The sequence below is a fragment of the Macaca mulatta genome, chromosome 14 (genome assembly GCF_049350105.2).
Source record: "Macaca mulatta isolate MMU2019108-1 chromosome 14, T2T-MMU8v2.0, whole genome shotgun sequence".
NCBI classification, from domain to species: Eukaryota; Metazoa; Chordata; class Mammalia; order Primates; family Cercopithecidae; genus Macaca; species Macaca mulatta.
In genome coordinates this window covers 71523551-71550468 of record NC_133419.1, presented here as the reverse complement: position 1 = coordinate 71550468, position 26918 = coordinate 71523551, and the positions used below count along the sequence as shown (strand labels likewise).

At 42.3% G+C, this 26918-nt stretch overlaps 1 protein-coding gene and 1 pseudogene across 2 annotated transcripts in view; one reads left to right on the top strand and one right to left on the bottom strand.

Moving 5' to 3' along the window:
• The first annotated feature begins 1046 nt into the window (after positions 1–1046).
• On the top strand, positions 1047–1990 carry LOC100427695 (olfactory receptor 52B4-like; annotated as a pseudogene).
• Positions 1991–5091: 3101 nt separating this feature from the next.
• The window catches only part of TRIM21 (tripartite motif containing 21), a 117302-nt gene continuing 95475 nt past the window's right edge, over positions 5092–26918 (bottom strand). The window contains exons 2-8 of one of the 2 annotated variants that reach the window (XM_077961154.1): positions 13837–13883; positions 10184–10627; positions 9813–9908; positions 8469–8699; positions 7136–7158; positions 6327–6427; positions 5092–6032 (exon numbers count right to left, since the gene is read on the bottom strand). In XM_077961154.1, the coding sequence (XP_077817280.1) occupies positions 5464–6032; positions 6327–6427; positions 7136–7158; positions 8469–8699; positions 9813–9908; positions 10184–10591 (1428 nt within the window). In that variant the 5' untranslated portion in view covers positions 10592–10627; positions 13837–13883 and the 3' untranslated portion in view covers positions 5092–5463. 2 annotated transcript variants of the gene reach the window in all.

Here is a 26918-nt window from a genome sequence, read left to right as displayed (position 1 = left end):
CTGTAATAATGCACATAAAGCCTGCAGCACAGCACCCCTCCTAAATGATTCTTTTCTCATTCTCCAGTCTCCTCCATTCCCCATCCATTTTACACAATACTGAAGGAGAGAAAGCTACCTAAAATGTAAACTTTACCATGACATTCTCTCACTACAGATCTTTCAGTGATTCTCACTACTTCAACATCAATCTAAAGCCCTTAGAGTAGGACTCAAATCTCCCAATGATTTGGCCCCTACCTCACTCCCCTGCATTACTTTCTACAATTTTATTATGCCTCTCATGTCCTCTTTGCACTCACCCTTCATCATTATAATTTTCCTCCAAACTCTATGTCTTTTCAGATCTCTATGACTTCATTCAAGTTCTTCCCTCATCACATTTCCTTACTTGGCGAACTCTTACTTATTCTTCAAGGCAGCACTCTAGAAAGCCTTTTCTGAACCTCTACGGAGTTCTTCCTCTTTCCACAGCTCCCCGTGCTTAGCTTTTCTTCTACAGTGTGCATATTAGATGGGTAGACAAGTTGCCTGATTGTCTGACTGCCCCAAGTAGGTCTTCAAGAAACCGTGCCTGGCACATACTCAGTAAGTCTTGTTAAATTGATAGGTAATTCAGTTGCCACTTTCCTTTTGAGATGCACATCGCATTCTGGTGTTCAAAGTGGAAATTGAAATGCTTATTATTCGCAGCTCCTAACCATTTATAACAACCTGAGACTGAGATCTATGGAATTCTAGAACCAAAAAGTCCTCTTTTACAAATAATGTAATCCATTCTCTCCCTAACTTTAGTTTTAGGTAATAAAAGAGACACCCAGAACAGGGAAGTAATTTTATTGACATCACATAGTTGATGAATAGAATGGCAAAGAATTTTAGCCCACATTCCCTGACTTCTTGAACAGGACCCTTTTCACTGCTCCATCCAGTGAAAAATAATCTGTTCCCTCTTTTCCTACTCCAACCTCATTCAGCTTCTTGGGAAAAAAGAAGAGGTGACTGCCAAATCCTACATACCAATGCACAGGTTACCTTCCCTGGGCATGGAAACCCACAACTCCACTGGTAGCAGCCACTCACTCTTCATTGTACTGGGCATTCCTGGCTTAGAAGACCAGCACACATGGATCTCTCTCCCCTTCTTTATTTCCTACTTTGTTGCTTTCCTTGGGAACAGCCTCATCATCTTCATCATCATCACTGAACGCACCCTCCATGAACCCATGTACCTTTTCCTCTGCGTGCTGGCTGCGGCTGACCTCATCCTTGGCCTGTGCCCAAGGCCCTAGCCATATCCTGGTTCTATGCTGGGGCAATATCCGTTGATGGCTGTGTTACCCAAATCTTCTTCATCCATGCTACCTTCATTGCAGAATCAGGAATTCTGTTGGTGATGGTACTTGACTGCTACGTGGCCATATGTTACCCACTGCACTATACCACAGTGCTCAGTCGTGCAACAATCATAAAGATTGGCTTGGCTGTGGTCCTGAGAAGCTTCTGTGTGATAATCACAGATGTGTTTCTGGCAAAGCGGCTGCCTTTCTGCCGTAACAATCTGCTGCCGCATACCTACTGTGAGCACATGGCTGTTGCCAAGTTTGCTTGTGCTGATATTCGTGTCAATGTTTGGTATGGCTTGTCTGTCCTTCTCTGTACTGTAGTGCTAGATGCCTTGCTCATCTTAGTGTCCTATAGCTTCATCCTCTATACAGTCTTCCACCTCCCCTCCCAAGGAGCTCGGCTAAAGGCTCTGGGCACGTGTGGCTCCCACCTCGGAGTCATTTCCATGTTCTACTTGCCTGGTATTTTTACTATAATTACCCAGCAGTTTGGGCACCATGTTCCTCTCCATACACACATTCTGCTGGCTAATGTCTGCATGTTGGCTCCTCCCACGCTGAACCCCATCATTTATGGGATCAAGACCAGACAGATTCAAGAGCGTGTGCTCAGTCTTTTGTACTCATAGAGGAAATGGTGTTAGATTTGACTAATCTGATGGTATGTTTATCACTATAGGGCTTCACATTTTTTTTGCCTACTTTGTAGAGACTTATAAATTAAGATTCCACTGACTATGGATAAAGTGACTGACCATGACTTTGAAAATCCGATTATCATGTGACCTTGAAAAGTGTAGTGTTTAGTGAAGAACATGAGCTTTGGATCAGGATTAGGTTTGAATCTTGGCTTCCTTGATAACAGTGTGTTTGACCTTGGGTAAGTTACTTATTCTCTCAGAGACTCTTCCTGGCACATCCTTAGGGTGCCAGAAAAAGGACTATCAAAACCGAGGTAACCCAATTAAACCATAAGAAAACTTTACTTACTAGGGCATTACAGTTAAAACACTTAGATAGACTCTATCTTAATGTAATCATATACATATATTTGATATCATTTGGACTATATTTTATTTTAAATTAGATATGGGAGGGTGTCATAATCATTGCATTTATTGTCTTGATTGTACCTTTATCATAGGCCTATGATAAAAATAAATAAAATAAAGTATGAACAGGACCTTGAATATACATGAGACAAAATAAGCAGAGGATACATTTTAAATTTTCTTCCTTTTCCACTTTACTGACTTTGTCTTTAAAATTGCAGTATAATATCTATTTTTCCTAATTCAAAAGGAAGTTGTAGAATCAAAAGAGATTAGAAAATTCAACTAGTTTGTTTGAATTTTAAAGGACAATATTAATGAGAATTAGAATTAGTGCTGATAGAGTCTTTCCTCATTTCTCAGGAGAACTTTTATGTGGCAAGCAAGGGTGTACCTGGATTACTTGTTAGTGACTATTGGTGGGCGTAAAAGTTGAGATTCTTTGAAATCTCTACCAGTTGATTTATTTTGGTGGAGATCAAGGGAAGTATATCATCTGTATAATGTATATCTCCAAGTACAAAGGTAATCTGATATCCCAAGGTATTCAGATTTTGAGAATTGAGATTTAGGTTGATGTCATTATGACAGTCTCTTCTCACTGGTATATCAATGAAAGGGAGAAAACCATCATTTATACTGGTCAGCTCTAAGGCAGAAACACAGAGAAGCAGAAAAGCTGATTTTATAATCTACCCTTCTTTTTCTTCATTTTCTCCATGAACCTAGCAAATACAAGCCCACCATTCCCCAGTACCTCCTCATTTGCACACACATTAATTCTCTTCCATGTTCCTGCTCCAGTTTATTACCCAAGGAACTGGTTGACTTTGTCATTTATTTCGATTTAGCTCTGTAATGTTGTCATCTGAGGATTTAGGACCTGGGTCTTTTCTGTTCTTTTTATCTTTTCTTCATAGGATTCTTTTCTGTCCTATGTTAAAAGACAGACCATTACTCATCCTTAGAAGCAACTCTTTGATCAATAAAGTCTTTTCAAAGTCACTGACTTCTTTGTACAGTATCTGAATTTTTCATGAAATATTGAGTAGATATGGTGCTGAGGGCAAACTGAGACTCTATTTTAGTTAAGGAATCAGAGTTCCTGGAATGCTAGGGCTCTTTCACAGTATACTGTGATTCAAGTTTAGAGCTTTATTGTTCCAACCTTAAAAACTTAAAGTATGCTGTCACCAGGTGATGCTGTTACCTCAGTCCTGGCTTTCATATCAATGAGGGTTCAACTGATTGAACCCTACTATAAAGACACATGCACACGTATGTTTATTGTGGCACTATTCACAATAGCAAAGACTTGGAACCAACCCAAATGTCCATCAATGATAGACTGGATTAAGAAAATGTGGCACATATACACCATGGAATACTATGCAGCCATAAAAAAGGATGTGTTCATATCCTTTGCAGGGACATGGATGAAGCTGGAAACCATCATTCTCAGTAGACTATCACAAGGACAGAAAATCAAACACCTGCATGTTCTCACTCATAGGTGGGAATTGAACAATGAAAACACTTGGACACAGGGCAGGGAACATCACACACCAGGGCCTTTTAGGGTGTGGAGGCTGGGGAAGGGATAGCATTAGGAGACATACATAATGTAGATGACAGGTTGATGGTTGCAGCAAACTACCATGGCACGTGTATACCTGTGTAACAAACCTGCACGTTCTGCACATGTACCCTAGAACTTAAAGTATAATAGAATAAAAAAAATGAAGTTAGGCATAAAATAATGGGTACTGTAGTTACACAGGATTCAAAATATCAAAATAAATCGAGTTGTATATGTGAGGATAGTGATTACCTTCGTGGGCTGTGACTTGAAGGGAGCTCATCTGGATCTGCTGGGGTGCTGGGAATGTTCTGGTTCTGTATGGGTTCTATTACAGGATTCCATTCAACTTTTTACAAAAAGAATCATTGATGTGAATGCTATGTGCACTTTTCTGAATGCACATATATGTCAATAAAAAATGTAAAAAACTACACATTCCTGATCATTAAGAACAGGAGCCCCAACCCCCTGGCCGTGGACTGGTACAGGTCCATGGCTTGTTAGGAACCGGGCCACACAACAGGTGAGTAGCAGGTGAGCATTAGTCAGAAAACTTTGCCCAAGAAAGACGCATTCCAGAGAGAAATATCATTAAAATTGGATATTCCAAGGGGCACAGGAGTTGGCCAGTTTTCTAGAAGAATACTGAAAGCATAGGGCAGCCCAGCCTTGACCTTGCAGGGACAGAGAGCTCCAGGAACTTTGATGTTATCACTCGTCACTTACTGAGAACATGGACAGAAGGTGCTTCAGGTCCGTGAGGGTCAGAGATGCAGAGGTCCACAGAGCTACCCCAACCCTAGGAGAACTTTGTATTTCAAAAGCAGGTGTTCCATCATGGTAAGGAGGTAATATCCCCTCAGGCAGCGATCAGAGCCCAGATGGCCTTCTATCACCACAGCGGCTATGATGGGGAAGGCTGTAATGGGGAAGTACAGAAGATTCTTGACCTGGGTCTTCAGTCCAAGATCAAATATTTCAAATGGAGAAGAGGGGACAGCCCAGGCAGGAAAAAAACGTGCAATGTTAAAGACACGTTACTATTAATCATATTCAGAGTTATCAAGTATTTCAGGATTAAGGAACGAGGACTGAATGAGATAGACTGAGACACGGTTTTTTAAATTTTATTTTTTACTTTTAGGAAGTCTTTTTGCAAACCATACAAGATATAATAGAGATCTCATCAAAGATGACACCCTAGAGATGGAGAGGAGAAAACAAAACTTAAGTCCCATAAAGAAGGCAGAAACACGTTTTTGGTTGATCAAGATGAGTTTGGGCCAAATATAAGGAGGGAATCACAAAGCCATCTGGGGCAGGAATGTTGATGATGAAGTGACTTCCCTGCTAAAGCTCGCTTGCTGGGATCCAGATGCCTCTGCAGAGAGAAAGGTGGTTCAGAGTTCATGGGGAAAATAGGCAGGGTTTGTGGCTGAGAAGTGGTGCCAATGGGGAGAATGGCAGTGTCCAGAGAAAGCCATCAATAGTCAGTGGATCCTTGTGATCCAATATTCAGTGGACAGAGGGTTAGAGGGGCTGTGTTTCTTCCTCCGTCATTGAAACCAGGACTGAAGAAGGGCCGCAGAGGTCCTGTAAAGGCACATTCAGAGAAGGAGTAGATGAGGGAGCCATGGTCAGTGATGTTGTAGAAGGAGACCATGCCGGCCTCATAGTCCAGGAAAATCCCAATTTGGCATGGAGGCACCTGAAGGTGGAGGGGGGTCTGGGGGTAGGTGCCAGCCTCATATTTTTGTTTGTTCCACAACCAAATTGTCCAGAAGCCACTCTTGGAACTAAGCAAAAAGTGCCCCTTCCTGCGCACAGAGTCTCTGCAGACACCCAGGTCCCAGGCCTCCTTTCCTGTCACATCTACCTCCCAGTAATGTTTTCCAGAGTGGAAGTGCTGGGCACCCAGGACCATAGGATAACTATCAAATCTCTCTTCATTTCCAGGTATGCTCTGCTGGGTGTCTCCAAGCCTCACTTGTCTCCGATCTTCTGAAAGTATGAGCCATGGATTGGCTGTGTCTGGATCCAGAGTGATGTGGACTGCAGAGAGAGGACCATAGTCATGTCTTGCATGGGGGGAGTCACTAACTCTGTGCCTGTGGTGGGGGGATTTTGGGCAAGCATGAGGGGTCAACCTCCCTGTGTGAGGAAATGACCATCAGCCAGTTCTTGCCTTGGTCCTGACCTTTGAAGAAACCATCTTCCTTACCTCCATCTCTGCTCCCCCTGCTCTGACCTTCCATCTCTCCTCCAAGTTGCCATCCAGGCTCCCTGACCCTGGGATCTACTCTGCACCCCCATTATCCCCCGCAAAATTCCTAGAGCTTGCCTCACCTGCACATGTCCTCAGCATCTTCTTCAGCCCTGGCACATGGCACACACTCCTGAGTTCTGGAGAGGCAATATCCAGGCCCTTCAGGTTCCAGGACTCACTCCTGGGGGAAAGAGAGTTTGAGACTCCTGTCTCTTACTCCTATCCCAAACCCTAACACTATAACCTCCATTGTGGAGGAGGACTCTGATAATTTAATTCAACTCAAATTTACAAACACTTCTGGTGTTCAAGTCTTCAGGGGTGGGTGTGAGAGGCAAACAATGCAGGATTTAGTTTCTACCCAGGAGTTCCTGGTTATAGGCTGCAGCATGTGGACAGTCTGTCTCTCCTCTCTAAGCCTGAGGTCACCTGGCAAATGCATTCAATTTCATTTTATAGGCAATCCATCTGAGACAGGCTGAATCACTTCTGCAAGGAACCTCAAGGAGTCTTGCCCACACTGTGGGTCTGACTCATGGCTCTTTTTGGGAGGTAACTTGTTAGATTCCACTGAGAAAAGGAGTTCCAGCTGGCCATGCTCCAGTAGTCTGAATTCTGGAAAGACCCAGAACTTCCCAGGATTTCCCTGTTTGGCAGGGCTTTACTGTGTGAAGATGTTACGATCCAACTACTGTGGGCAATCACCAACTAAGATGTCCACTTATTAGCTTTCTGAGACCAGAAAATATTTTATAGACAATGAAGTCTTTGAGAATAGGAAGCCAGATGGGGAAAACTTCAGTGCATGTATTTCTAATTCAATAACCTTTGTCATAGGCATATATGCTTTCTGCTGGCCCCTCTTCTAAAAAAGAAAACTCCTCCTTACCTTTCCAGGACAATTATCACCTCCTGAGGAGAAAAGAGACACAGAGTAAGTTCTGGATTGCTGGATTGCCACTGAGACATTAGCCCTGTGGGTGATGTGATCCATCTGTGGTCCCTGGGGAACTGTTCCTTTCCTTCCTCTGGTCCAAAGCCCCAAAGATGATTCTGACCAGCTTGAAGCAGAAAGGATGTGTGGATGCTTGTGAGGTAACCAGAAGCCCAGCATGGATGTGACCTACAGCTGGGGAAGGATTATCAGTTTGAGGACTCTGACTCAAAGACCAGATTTTTTTCCCCCAGGGTAGAAAGAAAGGAGGGCAGAGAGGGCACATAGCCCAGCTTGGCTTAAGCCCAATCACAGGCAGAGAATGGCCAAGTTCAGGTGTCTAGAAACTGCTCTGTTCCATTTGTGGGCTAGCATTGCTTGGGAAGGAAAGGTTGGTTAGTTAAAGTTCCCTTGGGTACTTAATGTTGCCCCTTCCTGTATGTGAAACCAAATCACTGAAAATATTTTTGTTATAGGGATTGGGAGCCATTACATGGGAGCTAGCAGGATCCTAGACTCAGTTAAAAGTATGTTAGAAAGCCTGGTTCATGGCCAGGCATGGTGGCTCACACCTGTAATCCCAGCACTTTGGGAGGCTGAGGTGGGAGTCTGAGGTTGGGAGTTCAAGACCAGCCTGACCAACATGGAGAAACCCCATCTCTACTAGGGATGCAAAATTAGCCAGGTGTGGTGATGTAAGGCTGAGGCAGGAGAATCGCTTGAACCCGGGAGGTGGAGGTTGCAGTGAGGCAAGACCGCGCCATTGTACTCCAGCCCGGGCAACAAGAGTGAAACTCCATCTCAAAATAAATAAATAAATAAATAATAAATAAATAAATAAATAAATAAATAAGAAAGCCTGGTTTGGGCAGAAGAGAGCCTGTCAAGTCAACCCAATACAATTAGGTTTTCTGCACACACCAGAAAGCAATGGCTCATGACCACGCTGAGTCACAGTGAACAGGGGTGAAGAAAGAACTGTAGAATGTTAGAACAGAAGGGACTTGTGAGACGATCTAGTCCATCATTTCGTACAGTGAGGCAAACATATCATTGGTGGATGCAAGATGATTCTAAGTGCAACATACATTGATTTTTAAAAAGGTCCTATACTTATTTTCATCTTTACTTTGTGCCTTGAATGCAAACCATTCGTGGGTTTGAATTCTACTTTATTTAAGAACATTCCAGGGACCAGGTGTCCATTTATTCGAATGGCAGTTCCAGATAGCTCTGGTCTTTTTCAGTTATTCCCGGAATAGTAGAAGGGAACCCCTCCCTGTCTCACCTGCAGCAGTTCCAGTGCTGAGCCCTGGCGCCTTCTCTCTAGCTCTGAGATGAGCTCCTGCAGGGCCTGGCTCTGTTGGGCCAGTTCGGCCTCTTTCTCCCCTAGGATTCTCAGCTGCTCCCTCTCATCCTTCTCCAGCTCCTGCAGCTGCCTCTGTTCTTCTTCAACCAGGAAGTTTTTTTGCTGCACAAACTCTGCGTGAATCCTACATTTCTGTGTCTCCACCGTTTTCTTTAGTGTCAAGGGAAAGAGAGAGGTGGTTTTTATGAAAAGCTCCCAAACTTTGGGAATGGAGGTATTGGTACCTATTCCTATTCCCCAAAGACTCCACTCTGGTGTTGTCTGGGAAAACACACGCACACACACACAAGCATGTGCACACACACACACACAATTTTGCTTGGGAGGTAGGTGAAGTTTCCGGGACAGTGAGGGGAATGGACTTGGTGAGGGCACATTGTAGCTGGCCTACAACCACAGCTACACGGATATACGGCATTGGGGACTTTTTCCAACCTCTCTTCCAAACCCAGTCACCACTCAAATGTGCCCCTGTGTCTTCCTGTCTCAGTGAGTTACTGAGAAAAAAAACACCTGTTCCCACCTCCAACAACCTCACAAAGCCAGGCTGACACCACCACCTCCAAGTCCTGGGAAAGGGGGCTTGGGGACATTCTTTGCTTTTCATCTCCTGTTAGTAACTGGAAGGTCACTCGATGACATGAGGGTCTGTTTTGTCACCACAACCCAACTCACACCCTACCTCAATCCCAAATGTTTCTTTTCTGGGATCTACTGGGGATGGGCTCCTTCCTCTCCCCTCTCATCCCCAACATGCTCCACGTCTCCTTGGAAATGATCAGTGCAGAACAAACATGGATTCTTCATTATATTTGGGACCAGAGATCTGGTCATGGTCAAGTAACCACCTGGTCAGATGGTTTCCTTAAGTCTATTCCTCACAGCCTTGTCATTTCCTGAAAGGCTTAGCTAGCAGTTGGGTTTCTCCTAGGATATTTGTCTCAGACATCCAGGTGCTGATGCCGTCACACCTCTGAGACTAGACTCAGAGGAGCTCAAAACTTTAGGGTATAGCTAGATCCTCTCAGCACCTTCTTCCAGGATTCTTGATCTTCAGGCCTGATGGGGAGCTCCCCTTTGAACCTGCATCATTTTTATTCCCATCTATCTGTAAACCTAGAGAGCAGCTGCTTTCTGGAGAGTGAGACGGACCAACTCTATCACAGCTCAGACAGGCACAGCTACAGTTAAGGCTGTGAGTTGAGGACCCTGGACCCTGCCCAACCTTCTAGCCTAAGATCCCCTTCAGGATGTCATTCTTGCCTTCCAGTCTGCTCTCTTCATTGCAATTTCCACTTCCAACTTCTCAGCCAACTCCTGCTTTCTTCTCAGTTCCCCTAATGCCACCTGGAGCTTCTCCTGCAGAGAAAGACAGCATATTAGTCCCCATGCAAACCAAGTAATAGGGTGGGGTAATCCTTGCAGCATTTTCTCATGCATATCGCCTACGCCTGGAGAATGAGGTTGGGTTTAGCTTATAATTCTCCTTCTACATTAGACATGGAGAGAGGTAAACTCCTCCTTTCTCTAACTTCTCCAATCCAGAGGTGGTCCTCTCCCATTCCCTGCTCTGAAAGCAAAGCACTCACCAGGGCCCATCTTCTTTCCTCCTGTTTGTGTCTCTAAGGCCTCACCTGGTACTCCTGTGCAGCCTCCTCAAGAGGGACCATGGTGTGGTCACGGTGTTTCCGAGATTGGGCACACACCCAGCAAAGGGCCTTCCCATCTTTCTCACAGAACAGGTGAAGTCTCTCTCCATGCACTGCACACTGTTCCTCCTGTGCACCCTCTCTGGCTTCCTGGCTGATTTCTCTAAGGTTGTCCACCATGTTGGCTAGTTGTCGATTGGGGCGGAGATTCCTGAGCAGAAAGTGCTGCCGGCACACAGGACAGACGCTGCCCCCATCTTTCCCAACCCGAGAGATGCATTCCTGGCAGAAGCTGTGGCCACACTCGATGCTCACAGGCTCCACGAAGGGGTCCAGGCAGATAGGGCACGTGACCTCCTCCCACATCATTGTCAAGCGTGCTGCTGAAGCCATTGTCAAGCGTACTGTTAAGCCCTTTAGTAGGGCTGGCTGGGAGGAAAAAGAAAGGGAAAAGAAAATATGAGAAAGTCTGTGTAAGAAAAACAAAAAGTCAACATAATCCCTATCAAAATACCAATGACATTCTTCACAAAAATAGGAAAAAAAATCCTAAAATTTATATGGAATTACAAAAGACTCAGAATAGCCAAAGCTATCCTGAGCAAAAAGAACAAAACTGGAGGAATCACATCATCTGATGTCAAATTATACTGTAGAGCTAAAGTAACCCAAACAGCATGGTACTGGCATAAAAACAGACACATAGACCAGTAGAATAAAGAACCCAGAACAAATCCGTACATCCACAGTGAGCTCATTTTCAACAAAGGTACCAAGAACATACAATGAGGAAAGGACAGTCTCTTCAAAAAATGCTGCTGGGAAAACTGGATATCCACGTGCAGAAGAATGAAACTACACCCCTATATCTCACCATATACAGAAATCAAATCAAAATGGATTAAAGACTTAAATCTAAGGGCTCAAACTATTAAACTATTACAAGAAAACATTGGGAAAACTCTCCAGGACATTGGACTGGGCAAAGATTTCTTTCAAATACCCCACAAGCACAGGCAGCCAAAGCAAACTTGGACAAATGGGATCACATCATGTTGAAAAGGCGCTGCACAGCAAAGGAAACAATCCACAAAGTGAAGAGACAACCCACAGAATTGGAGTAAAAATTTGCAAACTATCCATCTGACAAAAGGTGAATAACCAGAATATATAAGGAACTCAAACCACTCTATAGGAAAAAAAATAATAATCTGATTCAAAAATGGACAAAAGATATGAATAGACATTTCTCAAAAGAAGACACACAAATGACAAACAGGCATATGAACAGTTGTTCAACATCATTATCGGAAAAATGCAAATCAAAACTACAATGAGATATAATCTCATCTCAGTTAAAATGCCTTTTATCCAAAAGACAGGCTATAACAAATGCTGGGGAGGGTGTGGAGAAAAGGGTACACTCACGCGCTATTGGTAGGAAGGTAAATTAGTACAATCACTACAGGGAACAGTTTGGAGGTTCTTCAAAAAACTGAAAATAGGGCTACCATATGATCCAGCAATCCCACTGCTAGTATATACCCCAAAGAAAGGAAATCAGTATATCAAAGAGATATCTACATTCCCACGTTTACTGCAGCATGTTTCACAATAGCCAAGATTTGGAAGCAATCTAAGTGTCCATCAACAGATAAATGGATAAAGAAAATGTGGTACATATGCACAATGGAGTACTATTCAGTCATAAAATATAATGAGATCCTGTCATTCACAACAACATGAATGGAACTGGAGGTCATTATGTTAAGTGAAATAAGCTAGGCACCAAAAGACAAACATTGTATGTTCTCACTCATTTGTAGAAGCTAAAAATTAAAACAATTGAACTCATGGAGTTAGATAAAATAGAAAGATGGTTACCAGAGGCTGGGAAGAGTAGCAGGGAGGGTGTGTGTGTGTTGGGGAAGGTGGGATGGTTAATGAGTACAAAAGTGGAGTGAATTAGATCTAGTATTTGATAGCACGATAGAGTGACTATAGTCAATAATTTAATTGTACACTGAAAACTAAGAGTATAATTGCATAGTTTGTATCACAGATGATCAATGCTTGAGGTGATGGATGCCCTATTTACCCGGATGTGATTATGACACATTGTATACCTGTATCAAAATATTCCATATACCCCATAAATATACCTACTATGTGCCCACAAAAGTTAAAAATAAACTAAAAAAAGAAGAAAAACAAAATGACACAAAGGAAAATAAAAAAGAAAAATAAAAATAATGAGTCAGGCACGGCGGCTCATACCTGCAACCCCAGCACTTTGGGAGGCTGAGGTGGGTGGATCACCTTAGGTCAGGAGTTCAGTTCAAGACCAGCCTGACCAATATGGTAAAACTCCGTCTCTACGAAAGATACAAAAATTAGCTGGGAGTGGTGGTGGGCGCTTGTAATCCCAGCTACTCAGGAGGCTGAGGCAGCAGAATTGCTTAAACCTGGGAGGCAGAGGTTACAGTGAGCCGAGATTCTGCCATTGCACTCCAGCCTGGGCAACAGAGTGAGACTTCCTCTCAATAAATAAATAAATAAATAAATAAAAGGCATAAAATTAATGGCAAAACAATTAATGTCAAAAACAGTAATTACTTTTACACCGATCAAATAGTTTGTTGAGTAAGTTTATTCTTGTTCTGAATAACAAGAACTCCTCCATTGTTGGTCCATTGATCCAGTGAGACAGAAGGAGACACTAAGTCCCTAAAAGAGGGAGTGAAAATTGGCAAGAACCTCATAAAGCTGTTGACAGTTCTACTCTCATCATGTCCATTCCTGCTTAAACCCTCAGTGCTCATTCATCTCCTGTCTGGTACCAACAGGCCTCCATGCTGCTGAGAAATTATAGCTACTTTTTACCATGTACCTTCCATGTGCCAGACATACTTCATGCTTTGAATATATCTTCATTAATACTTCCTATAACAGCAGATGTCAGGTGTATATAGGTATGTAGGTGTATATGTATATACACAAGCATGTGTATATGTATGTATACACACAGAGCAACAGGAACTGTGGCCAGCACTCCCTGGGCTCTTTTCTCAGCTGCTCCAAACTTAGTTTAGTTCCTGACAACACTTATTCTAGGGCAAAGAATAATTTTGAAGGCCTATACATTTCTGGTTGAACATCCTAAACAGCCTTCCCCTCTCACCTCTGGAGGACTTTTGGACCTGGGAATCTCCAGAATTGCAGACCTCCCCGACATGAGCTCCCTACCCGTCCTGGCTAGGCTGTAGTCCTGGCTCTCCCAGCCGCACCCAGCCTTCATCCCAGGTCACGTGCCAGCATCGGGGCAGCCGGGCCCCTTCCCCTTCTGGGTAACTCGGCAGTCACGTCCACAACCCAGCCTCCTCCCAGGTAGGGGGCAGCCGGGTCCCTTCCCCTTCTGGGTAACTCGGCAGTCATGTCCACACCCCAGCCTCCTCCCAGGTAGGGGGCCAGCGCCGGAAGCACAGCTGGTCTTGGGTTGAGGGATCCCTGGTGGGAGAAGGGGCAAATGGGACCGGCTCAAGGATGGAGACTGGTTGAAGGGGCTGGGCAACCCTGGGGCAGGGGAGAGAGGTCCCCTAGGAGGGCAGGGGTCCCTTGATCTAGTGGGGTTCACTCACCTTTACAGGGGACTCAACGCTGGTAGCCAGCTCCCTATTTCACTTTCAGTTTCCGCTCAGAGGCAAGTCTGAGAGGAAAGGGGAGGGAGGAGGAGGAGCCGTGGGAGGAGTGAGGGAGGAGCAGTGGGAGGAGCAGAGCCTTGAAAGCCTTGTGTGGAGAAATGCGGCTGAGAAGCAAGAGAGGTGGGAGGAGAGAAGGTAGAGAGGTGAGAGGAGAGAAGTCAGAGTTGGACTGGGGGAGGCTTCAGAGGCTCTGGACGCCCAGGGGGCTTCTCTGAGACTGGTAAGGAGTGGAAACTCAGTAGCCCGTGGTCCTGGGTGCGCGCTCCCTCCCATGTCTTCATTATCCGGTTTGGTAAAATATCTACATGACGGGGGAGTCCGGGCTACTTTCTTTGACACTGGTCATCACCCCACACCTAGATGCTATGTCCATGTCTGGAAGCTGCTTTTAAGGAAGTTTCTGATGCAGAGGAGTGGCCGGTGCTCTTCCTCGCGTGCCACCATCTGCTTACTTCCAGAAGCTAATTATTTTCATGTGACTGATGTGACTAATATTTTTTTAACACTTGCAGGTGAGTGATTTATTTCACATGACCCCAAGGTAAGTGTCCCACCAGTGAGTGGTGAGAAGGGAATTGACATTTGACAACCAACTGTGTTCTTGTCACTGAGCTAGGGACATTCTCAGGTTATATTATTTTTATTTTTAATCGTAAAACATACAGAATATAAAATTTACCAAAGTAATTTTTTAATTTTCAATTTTGTGTGTCTATAGTAGGTGTATATATTTATGGGGTACATGAGATATTTTGATGCAGGTAGAGCATACAATCCGTAATAATCACATCAGGGTAAGTGGGGTATCTGTCCATCACCTCAAGCATTTATCATTTGTGTTATATACAATCCAATTACATGCTTTTAGTTTTTTAAAATGATAAATTATTGACTCTATTCATCTTGTTATGCTATAAAACACTAGATCTTATTCATTCTATGTCATGTATTTTTGAACCCATTAATCATCCCCTGCACCCTTGCCCCACTACCCTTCCCAGACTTTGGTAACCATCATCCTCTCTATCTTAATGAATTCAATTGTTTTAATTTTTAGCTTCCACAAACAAGTGAGAACATAACTGTTTGTTTGTTTGCCTGTGCTTGGTTTATTTTACCTAACATAATAATCCCCAATTCCATCCATCTTGTAGCAAATGAAAATTTCTTCTTTTTATGGCTGAAGAGTACTCCATTGTGTATGTGTACCATACTTTCCTTATCCATTTATCTGTTGATGGACACTTATATTGCTTCCAAATCTTGGCTACTGTGAATAGTGCTGCAGTAAACATGGGAGTGCAGATATCTCTTTGATATACTGATTTCCTTTCTCTTGGGTATATATCTAACAGTATTTCTTCTGGGTATATATCTAGCAGTATCCAATAGGATTGCTAGATCATATGGTAGCTCTATTTTTAATTGTTTTTTGAGGAACCTTCAAACTGTTCGCTTTAGTGATTGTACTAATTTCCATTCCCATTTACAGTGTATGAGGATTCCCTTTTCTACATATCCTTGCCAGCATTTGTTATTGCCCTTCTTTTGGATAAAAGTCATTTTAACTGAGGTGAAATAATATCTCATTGTAGTTTTGATTTGCGTTTCTCTGATGATCAGTGGTGTTGAGCACATTTTCATATACCCATTTGCCACTTGTATGTCTTCTTGTGAGAAATGTCTGTTCAGATCTTTTGTCCATTTTTGAATCAGATTATTGTATTTTTTTCCTATAGAGTTGAGTTCCTTATATATTATGATTATTAATCTCTTGTCAGATGGATAGTTTGCAAATATTTACTCCAATTCTGTGGGTTGTCACTCCACTTCATTGTTTCCTTTGCTGTGTAGAAGCTTTTTAACTTGATGTGATCTCATTTGTCCAGTTTTGCTTTGGTTGCCTGTGCTTATGCGATATTTGAAAGAAATCTTTGCCCAGTCCAATGTCCTGGAGAGTTTCCCCAGTGTTTTCTTGTAGTAGTTTAATAGTTTGAGGCCTTAGATTTAAGTCTTTAATCCTTTTTTGATTTGAGTTTTGTATATAGTAAGAGACAGGGTTGTAGTTTCATTCTTCTGCATGTGGATATCTAGTTTTCCCAGCAGCATTTATTGAAGAGACTGTCCTTTCCTCATTGTATGTTCTTGGCACCTTTGTTGAAAGTGAGTTCACTGTAGATGTGTGGATTCGTTTCTGGGTTCTCTATTCTTTTCTATTGGTCTATGTGTCTTTTTAAATGGCATTATGGTGATGTTTTGTTTACTATAGCTCTATAGTATAATTTGAAGTCAGATAATGTGATTCCTCTAGTTTTGTTCTTTTTGCTCAGGATAGCTTTGACTATTCTGGGTCTTTTGTAATTCCATATAAGTTTTAGAATTTTTTTTTTTCTATTTCTGTGAGGAATGTCATTGATATTTTGATAGGGATTGCATTGAATCTGTAGATTACTTTCGGTATTATGGACAGTTTAACAATAGTGATTCTTCCAATCCATGAACGTGGAATTTTTTTTTTTTAAAACTCTTTGAGTCCTCTTCAACATCTTGCATTAATGTTTTTCTAGCTTTCATTATAGAGATGTTTCACTTTTTTGGTTAAGTTTATTCCTAGGTATTTAATTTTACTTGTAGCTATTGTAAATGAGATTACTTTTATTTTCTTTTCAGATTATTCGCTCCTGGCATGTAGAAATGCTACTGATTTTTGTATGTTGATTTTGTATTCTACAAGTTTTCTGAATTTGTTTCCTCAAAAAACTATTAGAAATGACAATCTTTAGACTTTCCCAAATATAAGATCATATTATCTGAAATCAAGGATAATTTGACTTCTTCCTTCCCATTGTGGAAGCCCTTAATTTCCTTCTCTTGTTTGATGGCTGTAGCTAGGACTTCCAGTACTATGTTGAATAACAGTGGTGAAAGTGGGCATCCTTGTTTTGTTCCAGATCTTAGAGGAAAGGCTTTCAGTTTTTCCCCATTCAGTATGATATTAGCTGTGGGTCTGTCATATATGGCTTTTATTATGTTTAGGTATATTTCTTCTACACTCGGTTTTTCAAGCTTTTTTTTTTTTAATGGTGATGTTGAATTTTACCAAATGCTTTTTCAGCATCAGTTAAAATGAACATATGGTTTTTGTCCTTCATTCTGTTGATATGATGTATCACCTTGTTTGATGTGTATGCTGAACCATCCTTTTATCTCTGAGCCACCTCAACCATTTTTAAGGTGTGCAGTTCAACAGCTTTAGGTATACTCATATTATTGTGCTGCTACCACCACCGTCCATCTTCATCTTCAGAACTTTTTTTTTTCTCCTCCCAAGATGGAGTCTTGCTCTGTCATGCAGGCTGGAGTGCAGTGGCGCGATCTCGGCTCACTGAAACCTCCACTTCCCAGGCGTAAGCAATTCTGCCTCAGCCTCCTGAGTAGCTGGAATTACAGATGCCCACCACCATGCGTGGCTAATTTTTGTACTTTTAGTATAGATGGGGTTTCACCACGTTAGCCAGGCTAGTCTCAAACTCCTGACATCGTGATCCACCCGCCTGGGCCTCCCAAAGTGCTGGGATTACAGGCATGAGTCACAGTGCCCAGCCCTTCGGAACTTTATCATCCTAAACCACATTCCACACTCATTAAACAACAACTCCTCATTTTGTCCTCCTCCACAGCCCCTGGCACCCACCATTCTATTTTCTTTATTAATTTGACTATTCTAGGTGCCTCATAAGTGGCATTATAATGTATTTGTTCATTTACGACTGACTTATTACAGTTACACAAAGTTCTCAAAGTCCATCCATGTTATAGCATGTGGTAGAATTTCCTACCTTTTTCAAAAGGAGGGGAAATGTATACCACATTTTGTTTATGTATTTATCTGTGGACACTTAGGTTGTTTCTACCTTTTGGTTATTGTCAATAATGCTGCTATGTCAGGTTATATTTTGTTTAAGCCACACAACCATTGGGTGACTTTGAGGTTATCATACTTGTGTTACAGGGGAGGACACTGAAGCTAAATGGAGTGAAGTGACTGGCTTGTGGTGACAGATAGACATAGGTGCATGAGAGTTAAAGGTCCAGGGAAGACCCTCATTTTAATGATATCCTAGAGAAAACAGACTGCCCTGTCGGTTTAAGCAGACGCTGTAGGGCAGCTGGTAGGGATGTAGCCATGAACTTCAGAGAAGAGGAGGAAGTTTGGAGAGGCTAGAATTCTCAACACATTCCAACTCAGATATCCTGTCTTTTTATTTATTTTTATCTCTTATAATGTAAGGTAAAAACATCAGTTGAACTTTCCTTGATATTGATTATGGATTTAGAAAACTGAAAAACACTTCATGCTTTGATATTTCCAGTTCTCTTAAGAGAATTTTTGCTCATTGAAAGGCTATCAGGTGACAGCTAAGGTTCATATTGTACTGCTGTACTCAGATTTGATTCCAGGAACATGAAGAATCCCAGAAAGCAGAATGGAAACAGAATAAAACAACAACCACAACAACCACAACAAATGAAGGAGACCTGTATCTGAATTTGCCGACACTCAGAAAATGACTGCTTCACATCCCTGCAGACCCTTCGTGTTTCTTGCAGGCACTGAATAAGCCATTGTTGGGAGGGGTAGAGAAGAACAAGGGTCTCATAATAACGCATGGATTCAGTGATGATTCTGTGAGTTACTAGGTGCCCATCTTTCTAAGCTTCAGTGTACTCATATATTAAATAGAGGTATAAACACATACACCACAGAGTTGATTTGATAATGTTCAATAATATAGAGATTAACGTAACATATTCATAGCTGCTACAGTTGCCACCTTGGTGATTGCCTTTATGACAAAAGCTGCCACTCATTGCAGATTCCCTTCACTCACTGATGGTACCTTAGTTTTTCCTGGTGAGATGACCCTTTATTCCTGAAGGATCAGTGTTCTTAATGTTCCTAATACATTGACCATTGTTACTGGGCAGTGAGAATGAGGAATCTGTCCAGTATATTCCTTGGGTTTTAGGCACAGTCCTTGTGCTCCCCATTATGTACCAGCAATCAAAGTCTCCTTGATAATAGGAATATATCACTTCAGCCAATATAGGAACACTGTCCTCTGCCTATTTCTTTAGTGGCTTAAGAAGCCCCAAATAAAATCAAACACTGCATGTTCTCACTTATATGTAGGAACTGAATGATGAGAATACATGGACACATGGTGGGGAATAACACACACTGGAGCCTGTGGGGGTGGGGTTGAAGGGGAGGGAGAACATCAGGAAGAATAGCTAATGGATGCTGGGCTTAATACCTAGGTGATAGAGTGATCTGTGCAGCAAACCACCACAGCACACATTTACCTATGTAACAAAGCTGCACATACTGCACATGTACCCTTGAACTTAAAATAAAAGTTAAAAAAAAAAAGAAGCCCCAAATAGCCAGGTGATATTTATAGATCTCAGCTTATTAGAACCAGGATTACTTTCCCTGGTGGATGGACTTCTCCCTTCTTTGCTAGGAATTCAAACTGGTTGAGACCTATGTTGAGCAATAGAAAGAAAATGTTCTGTAAATAAGTTCTTAGTTTGACAGCAACAGGGTCACATCTACTTCCCATCTTGATTCTCTAAAGAGTGTGTTTGTACTAGATTTGAAAGAAAAGCTATGATATATTGGTTGCTGATTCTAAGCATGTACCAAATTTATGGAACAACCACTCCCGCACCTCCAGTCTCATAGGGTGGTGTCTCAGTTCATTCTGTTGCTGTAAAAAAATACCTTAGACCTAGTAACTTATAAACAACAGACATTTATTGCTCACAGGTCTTGGGACCTTGAAGTCCAGCATTGAGGTTCCAGCAGATTTGGTGTCTGCCTTCTTTTTCAAGATGGTGTCTTCTCACTATGTCCTCACATGGCAGAAGGACAAAGTGCTGCCTCAAGCCTCTTTTGTAAGAGCCCTCATGATCTAACCACTTCCCAAACCCACCTCAATACAATCACTGTGCGGTTTAGGTTTCTACAGATGAATTTTTGGGGGAAATACCATGTTCAGACCATAGCAGGTAGAGCTTGCATACTTGTGCCATCCCAGAATTCTTCCAGCCAGCTGCTTCTGGCTGCTGAGGCATATATAAGGGCAATGAATTTCACAGGGCCATCCTATTATCAAATTATCTGATTATAGGCTGGGCGTGGTGGCTCATGCCTGTAATCTCAACACTTTGGGAGGCCGAGGCAGGAGGATCACTTGAGGTTAGGAGCTCAAGACCAGTCTGGCCAACATGGTGAAACCCCATCTCTACCAAAACTACAAAAATTAGCCAGGGATGGTGGTGCATGCCTGTAATCCCAGCTACTAGTGAGTCTGAGGTAGGAGAATTGCTTGATCCTGGGAGGTAGAGGTTGTAGTGAGTCAAGATGGTGCCACTGCACTCCAGCCTGGGTGACAGACAGAGTGAGACCTTGCCGCAAAAATAACAACAAAACAAACAAACAAAATCTGATCATAGTATCAGCTCCTTAGCTGTAAGTCATGTTGTTGGGATGTCCTGATGATACAAGTCTGCAAATGATGGTGCTGGCTGAAGCAATTTAGGAGGGAAAACGAATCTGTCTCTGGAATATTACCTATTTTCTGAGGATAAATTGCTGTTTTAATGTAACAAACATGCCACTAGGAGACTGTCTAGACCCTCTTAAAAGCAGTGAAAAACAGGTGGCTGGCAAGATGGCTGAATAAGAACAGCTCTTGTCTGCAGCCCCCAGTGAGATCATTGCAGAAGGTGGGTAATTTATGCATTTCCAACTGAGGTACCTGGTTAGACAGTGGATGCAGCCCATGGAGAGTGAGCAGAAGCACAGTGGGGTGTTGCCTCACCCTGGAAGCAAAAGGGATTGGGGAACTCCCTCCCCTAGCCAAGGGAAGCTGTGAGGGACTGTGCCATGAGGAATGGTGCTATCCAGCCCAGATACTATTCTTTTCCTATGGTCTATGCAACCCGCAGACCAGGAGATTCCCTCAGGTGCCTACACCACCAGGACCTTGGGTTTCAAGCATAAAACTGGTGGCTGCTTGGGCAGACACTGAGCTAGCTGCAGGATTTTTAATGCCCCAGTGGCGTCTGGAACCCCAGCAAGACAGAACCGTTCACTTCCCTGGAAAGGGGGCTGAAGCCAGGGAGCCAAGTGGTGTAGCTCAGTGGATCCCACCCCCATGGAGCCCAGCAAGCTAAGATCCACTGGCTTGAAATTCTTGCTGCCAGCACAGCAATCTGAAATTGACCTGGGATGCTTGAGCTTGGTCAGGGGAGGGGCGTCCACCATTACTGAGGCTTGAGTAGGTGGGTTTCCCCTCACAGTGTAAACAAAGCTGCTGGGAAGTTCGAATTGGGCGGAGCCCAGGAGCCCACGGCAGCTCAGCAAACCAGCTGTAGCCAGACTGCCTCTCTAGATTCCTCCTCTCTGGGCATGGCATCTTGAAAGAAAGGCAGCAGCCCCAGTCAGGGGCTTATAGATGAAACTCCCATCTCTCTGGGACAGAGCACCTGGGGGAAGGGGCAACTGTGAGCACAGCTTCAGCAGCCTTAAAAGTTCTTGCCTGCCAGCTCTGAAGAGAGCAGCAGATCTCCCAGGACAGTGCTTGAGCTCTGATAAGGCACAGACTGCTTCCCCAAATGGGTCCCTGACCCCTGTGCCTCCAGACTGGGAGACACTTCCCAGCAGGGTTCAACAGACACCTCATACAGGAGAGCTCTTGTTGGCATCTGGCAGGTGCCCTTCTGGGACAAAGCTTCCAGAGGAAGGAACAGGCAGCAGTCTTTGCTGTTCTGCAGCCTCTGCTGGTGATACCCAGGCAAACAGGGTCTGGAGTGGACCTCCAGCAGACCTGCAACAGAGAGGCCTGTTAGAAGGAAGACTAACAAACAGAAAGTAATAGCATCAACATCAATAAAAAGGATGTCCACACAAAAACCCAATCCAAAGGTCACCAACATGAAAGACCAAAGGTAGATAAATCTATGAAGATGAGGAAAAACCAGTGAAAAAAGGCTGAAATTTCCAAAAAACAGCACACCTCTTCTCCTGCAAAGAATCACAACTCCTCGCCAGCAAGGGACCAAACTGGATGGAGAATCAGTTTGATGAATTGACAGAAGTAGGCTTCAGAAGGCGGGTAATAACAAACTCCTTTGTGCTAAAGGAGCATCTTGTAACCCAATGCAAGGAAGCTAAGAAACTTGAAAAAAAGGTTAGAGGAATTGCTAAGTAGAATAACCAGTTTAGAGAAAAACATAAATGACCTGATGGAGGTGAAAAAAACAGCGTGAGAACTTCATGAAGCATACACAAATATCAATAGCCGAACTGATCAAGAGGAAGAAAAGATATCAGAGATTGAAGATCAACTTAATGAAATAAAGCATCAAGACAAGATTAGAGAAAAAAGAATGAAAAGGAAAGAGCAAAGCCTTCAAGAAATATGGGACTATGTGAAAAGACCAAACCTAAATTTGATTGGTGTACCTGAAAGTGATGGGGAGAATGGAACCAAGTTGGAAAACACTCTTCATGGTACTATCCAGGAGAACTTCCCCAACCTAGCAAGACAGGCCAACATTCAAATTCGGGAAATACAGAGAACACCACAAAGATACTCCTCAAAAAGAGCAACCTTAAGACACAATCGTCACATTCACTGAGGTTGAAATGAAGGAGAAAATGTTAAGGGCAGCTAGAGAGAAAGGTCGGGTTACCCACAAAGGGAAGCCCATCAGACTAACAGTGGATCTCTCTGCAGAAACCCTACAAGCCAGAAGAGAGTGGGGGCCAATATCAACATTCTTAAAGAAAAGATTTTTCAACCCAGAATTTCATATCCAGCCAAACTAAGCTTCAGAAGTGAAGGAGAAATACAATGCTTTACAGACAAGCAAATGCTGAGAGATTTTTGTCATCACCAGGCCTACCTTACAAGAGCTCCTGAAGGAAGCTCTAAATATGAAAAGGAAAAGCTGGTACCAGCCACTGCAAAAACATACCAAATTGTAAAGACCACTGACACTGTGAAGAAACTGCATCAACTAACAGGCAAAATACCCAGCTAGTATCATAATGACGGGATCAAATTCACACAGATCAATATTAACCTTAAATGTAAACAGGCTAAATGCCCCAATTAAAAGACACAGACTGACAAATTCTATAATGAGTCAATACTCATCAGTGTGCTGTATTCAGGAGACCCATCTCATGTGCAAAGACACACATAGGCTCAAAATAAAGGGATGGAGGAATATTTACCAAGCAAATGAAAGCAAAAAAAGCAGAGGTTGCAATCTTAGTCTCTGACAAAACAGACTTTAAACCAACAAAGAGCAAAAAGAAAAAGAAGGGCATTACACAATGGTAAAGGCATCAATGTAACAAAAAGAGCTAACTATCATAAATATATATGCACCCAATACGGGAGCACCCAGATTCATAAAGCAAGTTCTTAGAGACCTACGAAAAGACTTAGACTTCCACACAATAATAGTGGGAGACTTTAACACCCCACTGTCAATATTAGACAGATCAAGGAGACAGGAAATCAACAGGGATATTCAGGACGTGAACTCAGCTCTGGACCAAGCTGATCTAATAGACATCTACAGAACTCTCCACCCCAAATCACAGAATATACATTCTTCCCAGCACCACATTGATTGCACTTATTCTAAAATTTACCACATGCTTGGAAGTAAAACACTCCTCAGGAAATGCAAAAGAATGGAAATCATAACCGTCTCTCAGACCACAGTGCAGTCAAATTAGTACTCAGGATTAAGAAACTCACTCAAAACTGCCCAACTACATGGACACTGAAAAACTGCTCCTGAATGACTACTGGGTAAATAATGAAATTAAGTCAGAAATAAGTAAGTTCTTTGAAACCAATGTGAACAAAGACACAATGTACCAGAATTACTGGGACACAGCTAAAGCAGTGTTCGAGGCAATTTTATAGCACTAAATGCCCACAGGAGAAAGCAGAAAAGATCTAAAATCGACACCTTAACATCACAATGAAAGAACTAGAGAAGCAAAAACAAACAAATTCAAAAACTAGCAGAAGACAAGAAATAACTAAGATCAGAGAAGAACGGAAGGAGACAGAGACATGAAAAACCCTTAAAAAAATCAATGAGTCCAGCAGCTGGTTTTTTGAAAAGATTAACAAAATAGATAGACTGCTAGCCAGACTAATAAAGAAGAAAAGAGAAAAGAATCAAACAGATGCAATAAAAAATGATTAAGGGGCTATTACCACTGATCCCACAGAAATACAAACTACCATCAGAGAATATCATAAACACCTCTATGCAAATAAACTAGAAAATCTAGAAGAAATGGATAAATTCCTGGACACATACACCATCCCAAGATTAAACCAGGAAGAAGTCGAATCCCTGAATAGACCAATAAAAAGCTCTGAAATTGAGGCAGTAATTAGTGGCCTAGCAACCAATAAAAGCCCAGGACCAAATGAAGTCACAGCTGAATTATACCAGAGGTACAAAGAGGAGCTGGTACCATTCCTTCTGAAACTATTCCAAACAATAGGAAAAGAGGAACGCCTCCCTAACTCATTTTATGAGGCCAGCATCATCCTGATACCAAAACCTGGCAGAGAAACAACAAAAAAAAGAAAATTTCAGGCCAATACTCCTGATGAACATCAATGAGAAAATCCTCAGTAAAATAGTCATAAACCGAATCCAGCAGCGCATCAAATAGCTTATCCACCATGATCAAGTTGGCTTCATCCCTGGGATGCAAGGTTGGTTCAACATACACAAATCAATAAACATAACCCATCACACATTAATATTCTCTGATGGTAGTTTGTATTTCTGTGGGATCAGTTGTGATATCCCCTTTATTATTTTTTTATTGTGTCTATTTGATTCTTCTCTCATTTCTTTATTAGTCTGGCTAGCAGTCTATTTTGTTAATTTTTTTTGAAAAAACAGATCCTAGATTCATTGATTTTTTGAAGGGGTTTTTGTGTCTGTATCTCTTTCAGAACCAATCACAAAACCACACGATTATCTCAATAGATGCAGAAAAGGCCTATGATAAAATTCAACACTCCTTTATGCTAAAAACTTTTAATAAATTAGGTATTGATGGAACATATCTCAAAATAATAAGAGCTATTTATGACAAAACCACAGCCAACATAATACTGAATGGGCAAAAGCTGGAAACATACCCTTTGAAAACTGGTATAAGACTAGGATGCCCTCTCTCAGCACTCTTATTCAACATAGTATTGGAAGTTCTGGCCAGGGCAATCAGGCAAGAGAAAGAAATAAAAGATATTCAAATAGTAAGAGAGGAAGAAGTCAAATTGTCTGTTTGCAGATGACATGATTGTATATTTAGAAAACCCCATCATCTCAGCAAATCTCCTTAAAATCTCCTTAAGCTAGGCTGGGCGCGGTGGCTCATGCCTGTAATCCCAGCACTTTGGGAGGCCGAGATAGGCGGATCACGAGGTCAAGAGATCGAGACCATCCTGGCTAACATGGTGAAACCCCGTCTCTACTAAAAAATACAAAAAACTAGCCGGGCGCATTGGGTGGCGGGCGCCTGTAGTCCTAGCTACTCGGGAGGCTGAGGCAGGAGAATGGCATAAACCCGGGAGGCGGAGCTTGCAGTGAGCTGAGATCTGGCCACTGCACTCCAGCCTGGGGGACAGAGTGAGACTCCGTCTCAAAAAAAAAAAAAAAAAAAAAAAAAATCTTAAGCTGATCAACAACTTCAGCAAAGTCTCAGGATACAAAATCAATGTGCAAACATCACAAGCATTCCTATACACCAAAATAGACAAAAAGAGAGCCAAATCATGAGCAAACTCCAATTTACAATTGCTACAAAGAGGATAAAATACGTAGAAATACAACATCGATTCTATCTGCTTATATGGAGACTATCATTCACCAACTTCAGCCATCCCCTCGTCCTCAATCGATGTTGTGTTTTACCTGTCTACTTCCATTTATCATTTTCTCCCACATCCCAGATGTGAGAGACAATCTGACTGTGGCCACATTTATTAGTTTTAAGGCAAATGAAAAATTCTAGAGACAGGCTGTAGAGAAGCTAAAGAAAATATTTCATCAGAGAGAAGTTAGCATTTCAGCAAAATACATATACAAATCCTTTAAAAATTATCGTATTAACTTTAGAGCCTGAAACTTGTTAAGAATCTGTGAAATTTCTGACTTAAATTTCAACGCACGAACATAGGGTGTGTGATAGATATGGGAATGCCTGTATTGGTTGCAGCCCACGGAGGCCAGAGATTGGTCTCCAGGTTAGAAGAACAACTTGGATGATCTCAGGAACTAAGAGACTTGAGGAGACTGAACTTTGAAATTTTCTCTTCCCTAATCTCCAGGACACACTGGGACTTGGAGTGAAACAAAGGACATCTGTAGCAAAGCCTTTCAACTCTAGATTGTCCTCTCCATCCTAGAAATGGAGGAGGAGATGATGGTTGAAGTTGGTTAATTAAAAGCTCTGACCTTCTGTAAAATACCTAGTCAGTGTTCTTCAAGACTCTCAAGGTCATGGAATCTATGGAAAAAACGGAGAAACTTCCATCTCAGACCAGAGGACACTAAGGAGAAATAATGACTAAATGCAATTTGATATCCTGGATTGGATCCTGGAACAGAAGAAAGACTTTGGAAAAACAGGTGAAATCCAAATAAAGTATAGACTTTAGTTAATAGCAATTTACCAATATTAGTCCTTTGGTTTTAACTAATGTACCATGGTTATGTAAGAAGTTAACATTAAGGAAAATGGGTGAAGGACACTCAGAAGCTCTGTAAACTACATTTGTAACTTTTTTGTAAATCTAGAATTATTCCAGAATAAAACTTATTAAAAAAAAACAAACAAGCTTTGACCATGAATGGTGGGGGAGAGTTAGTATGTGACATGCTGGCCATAG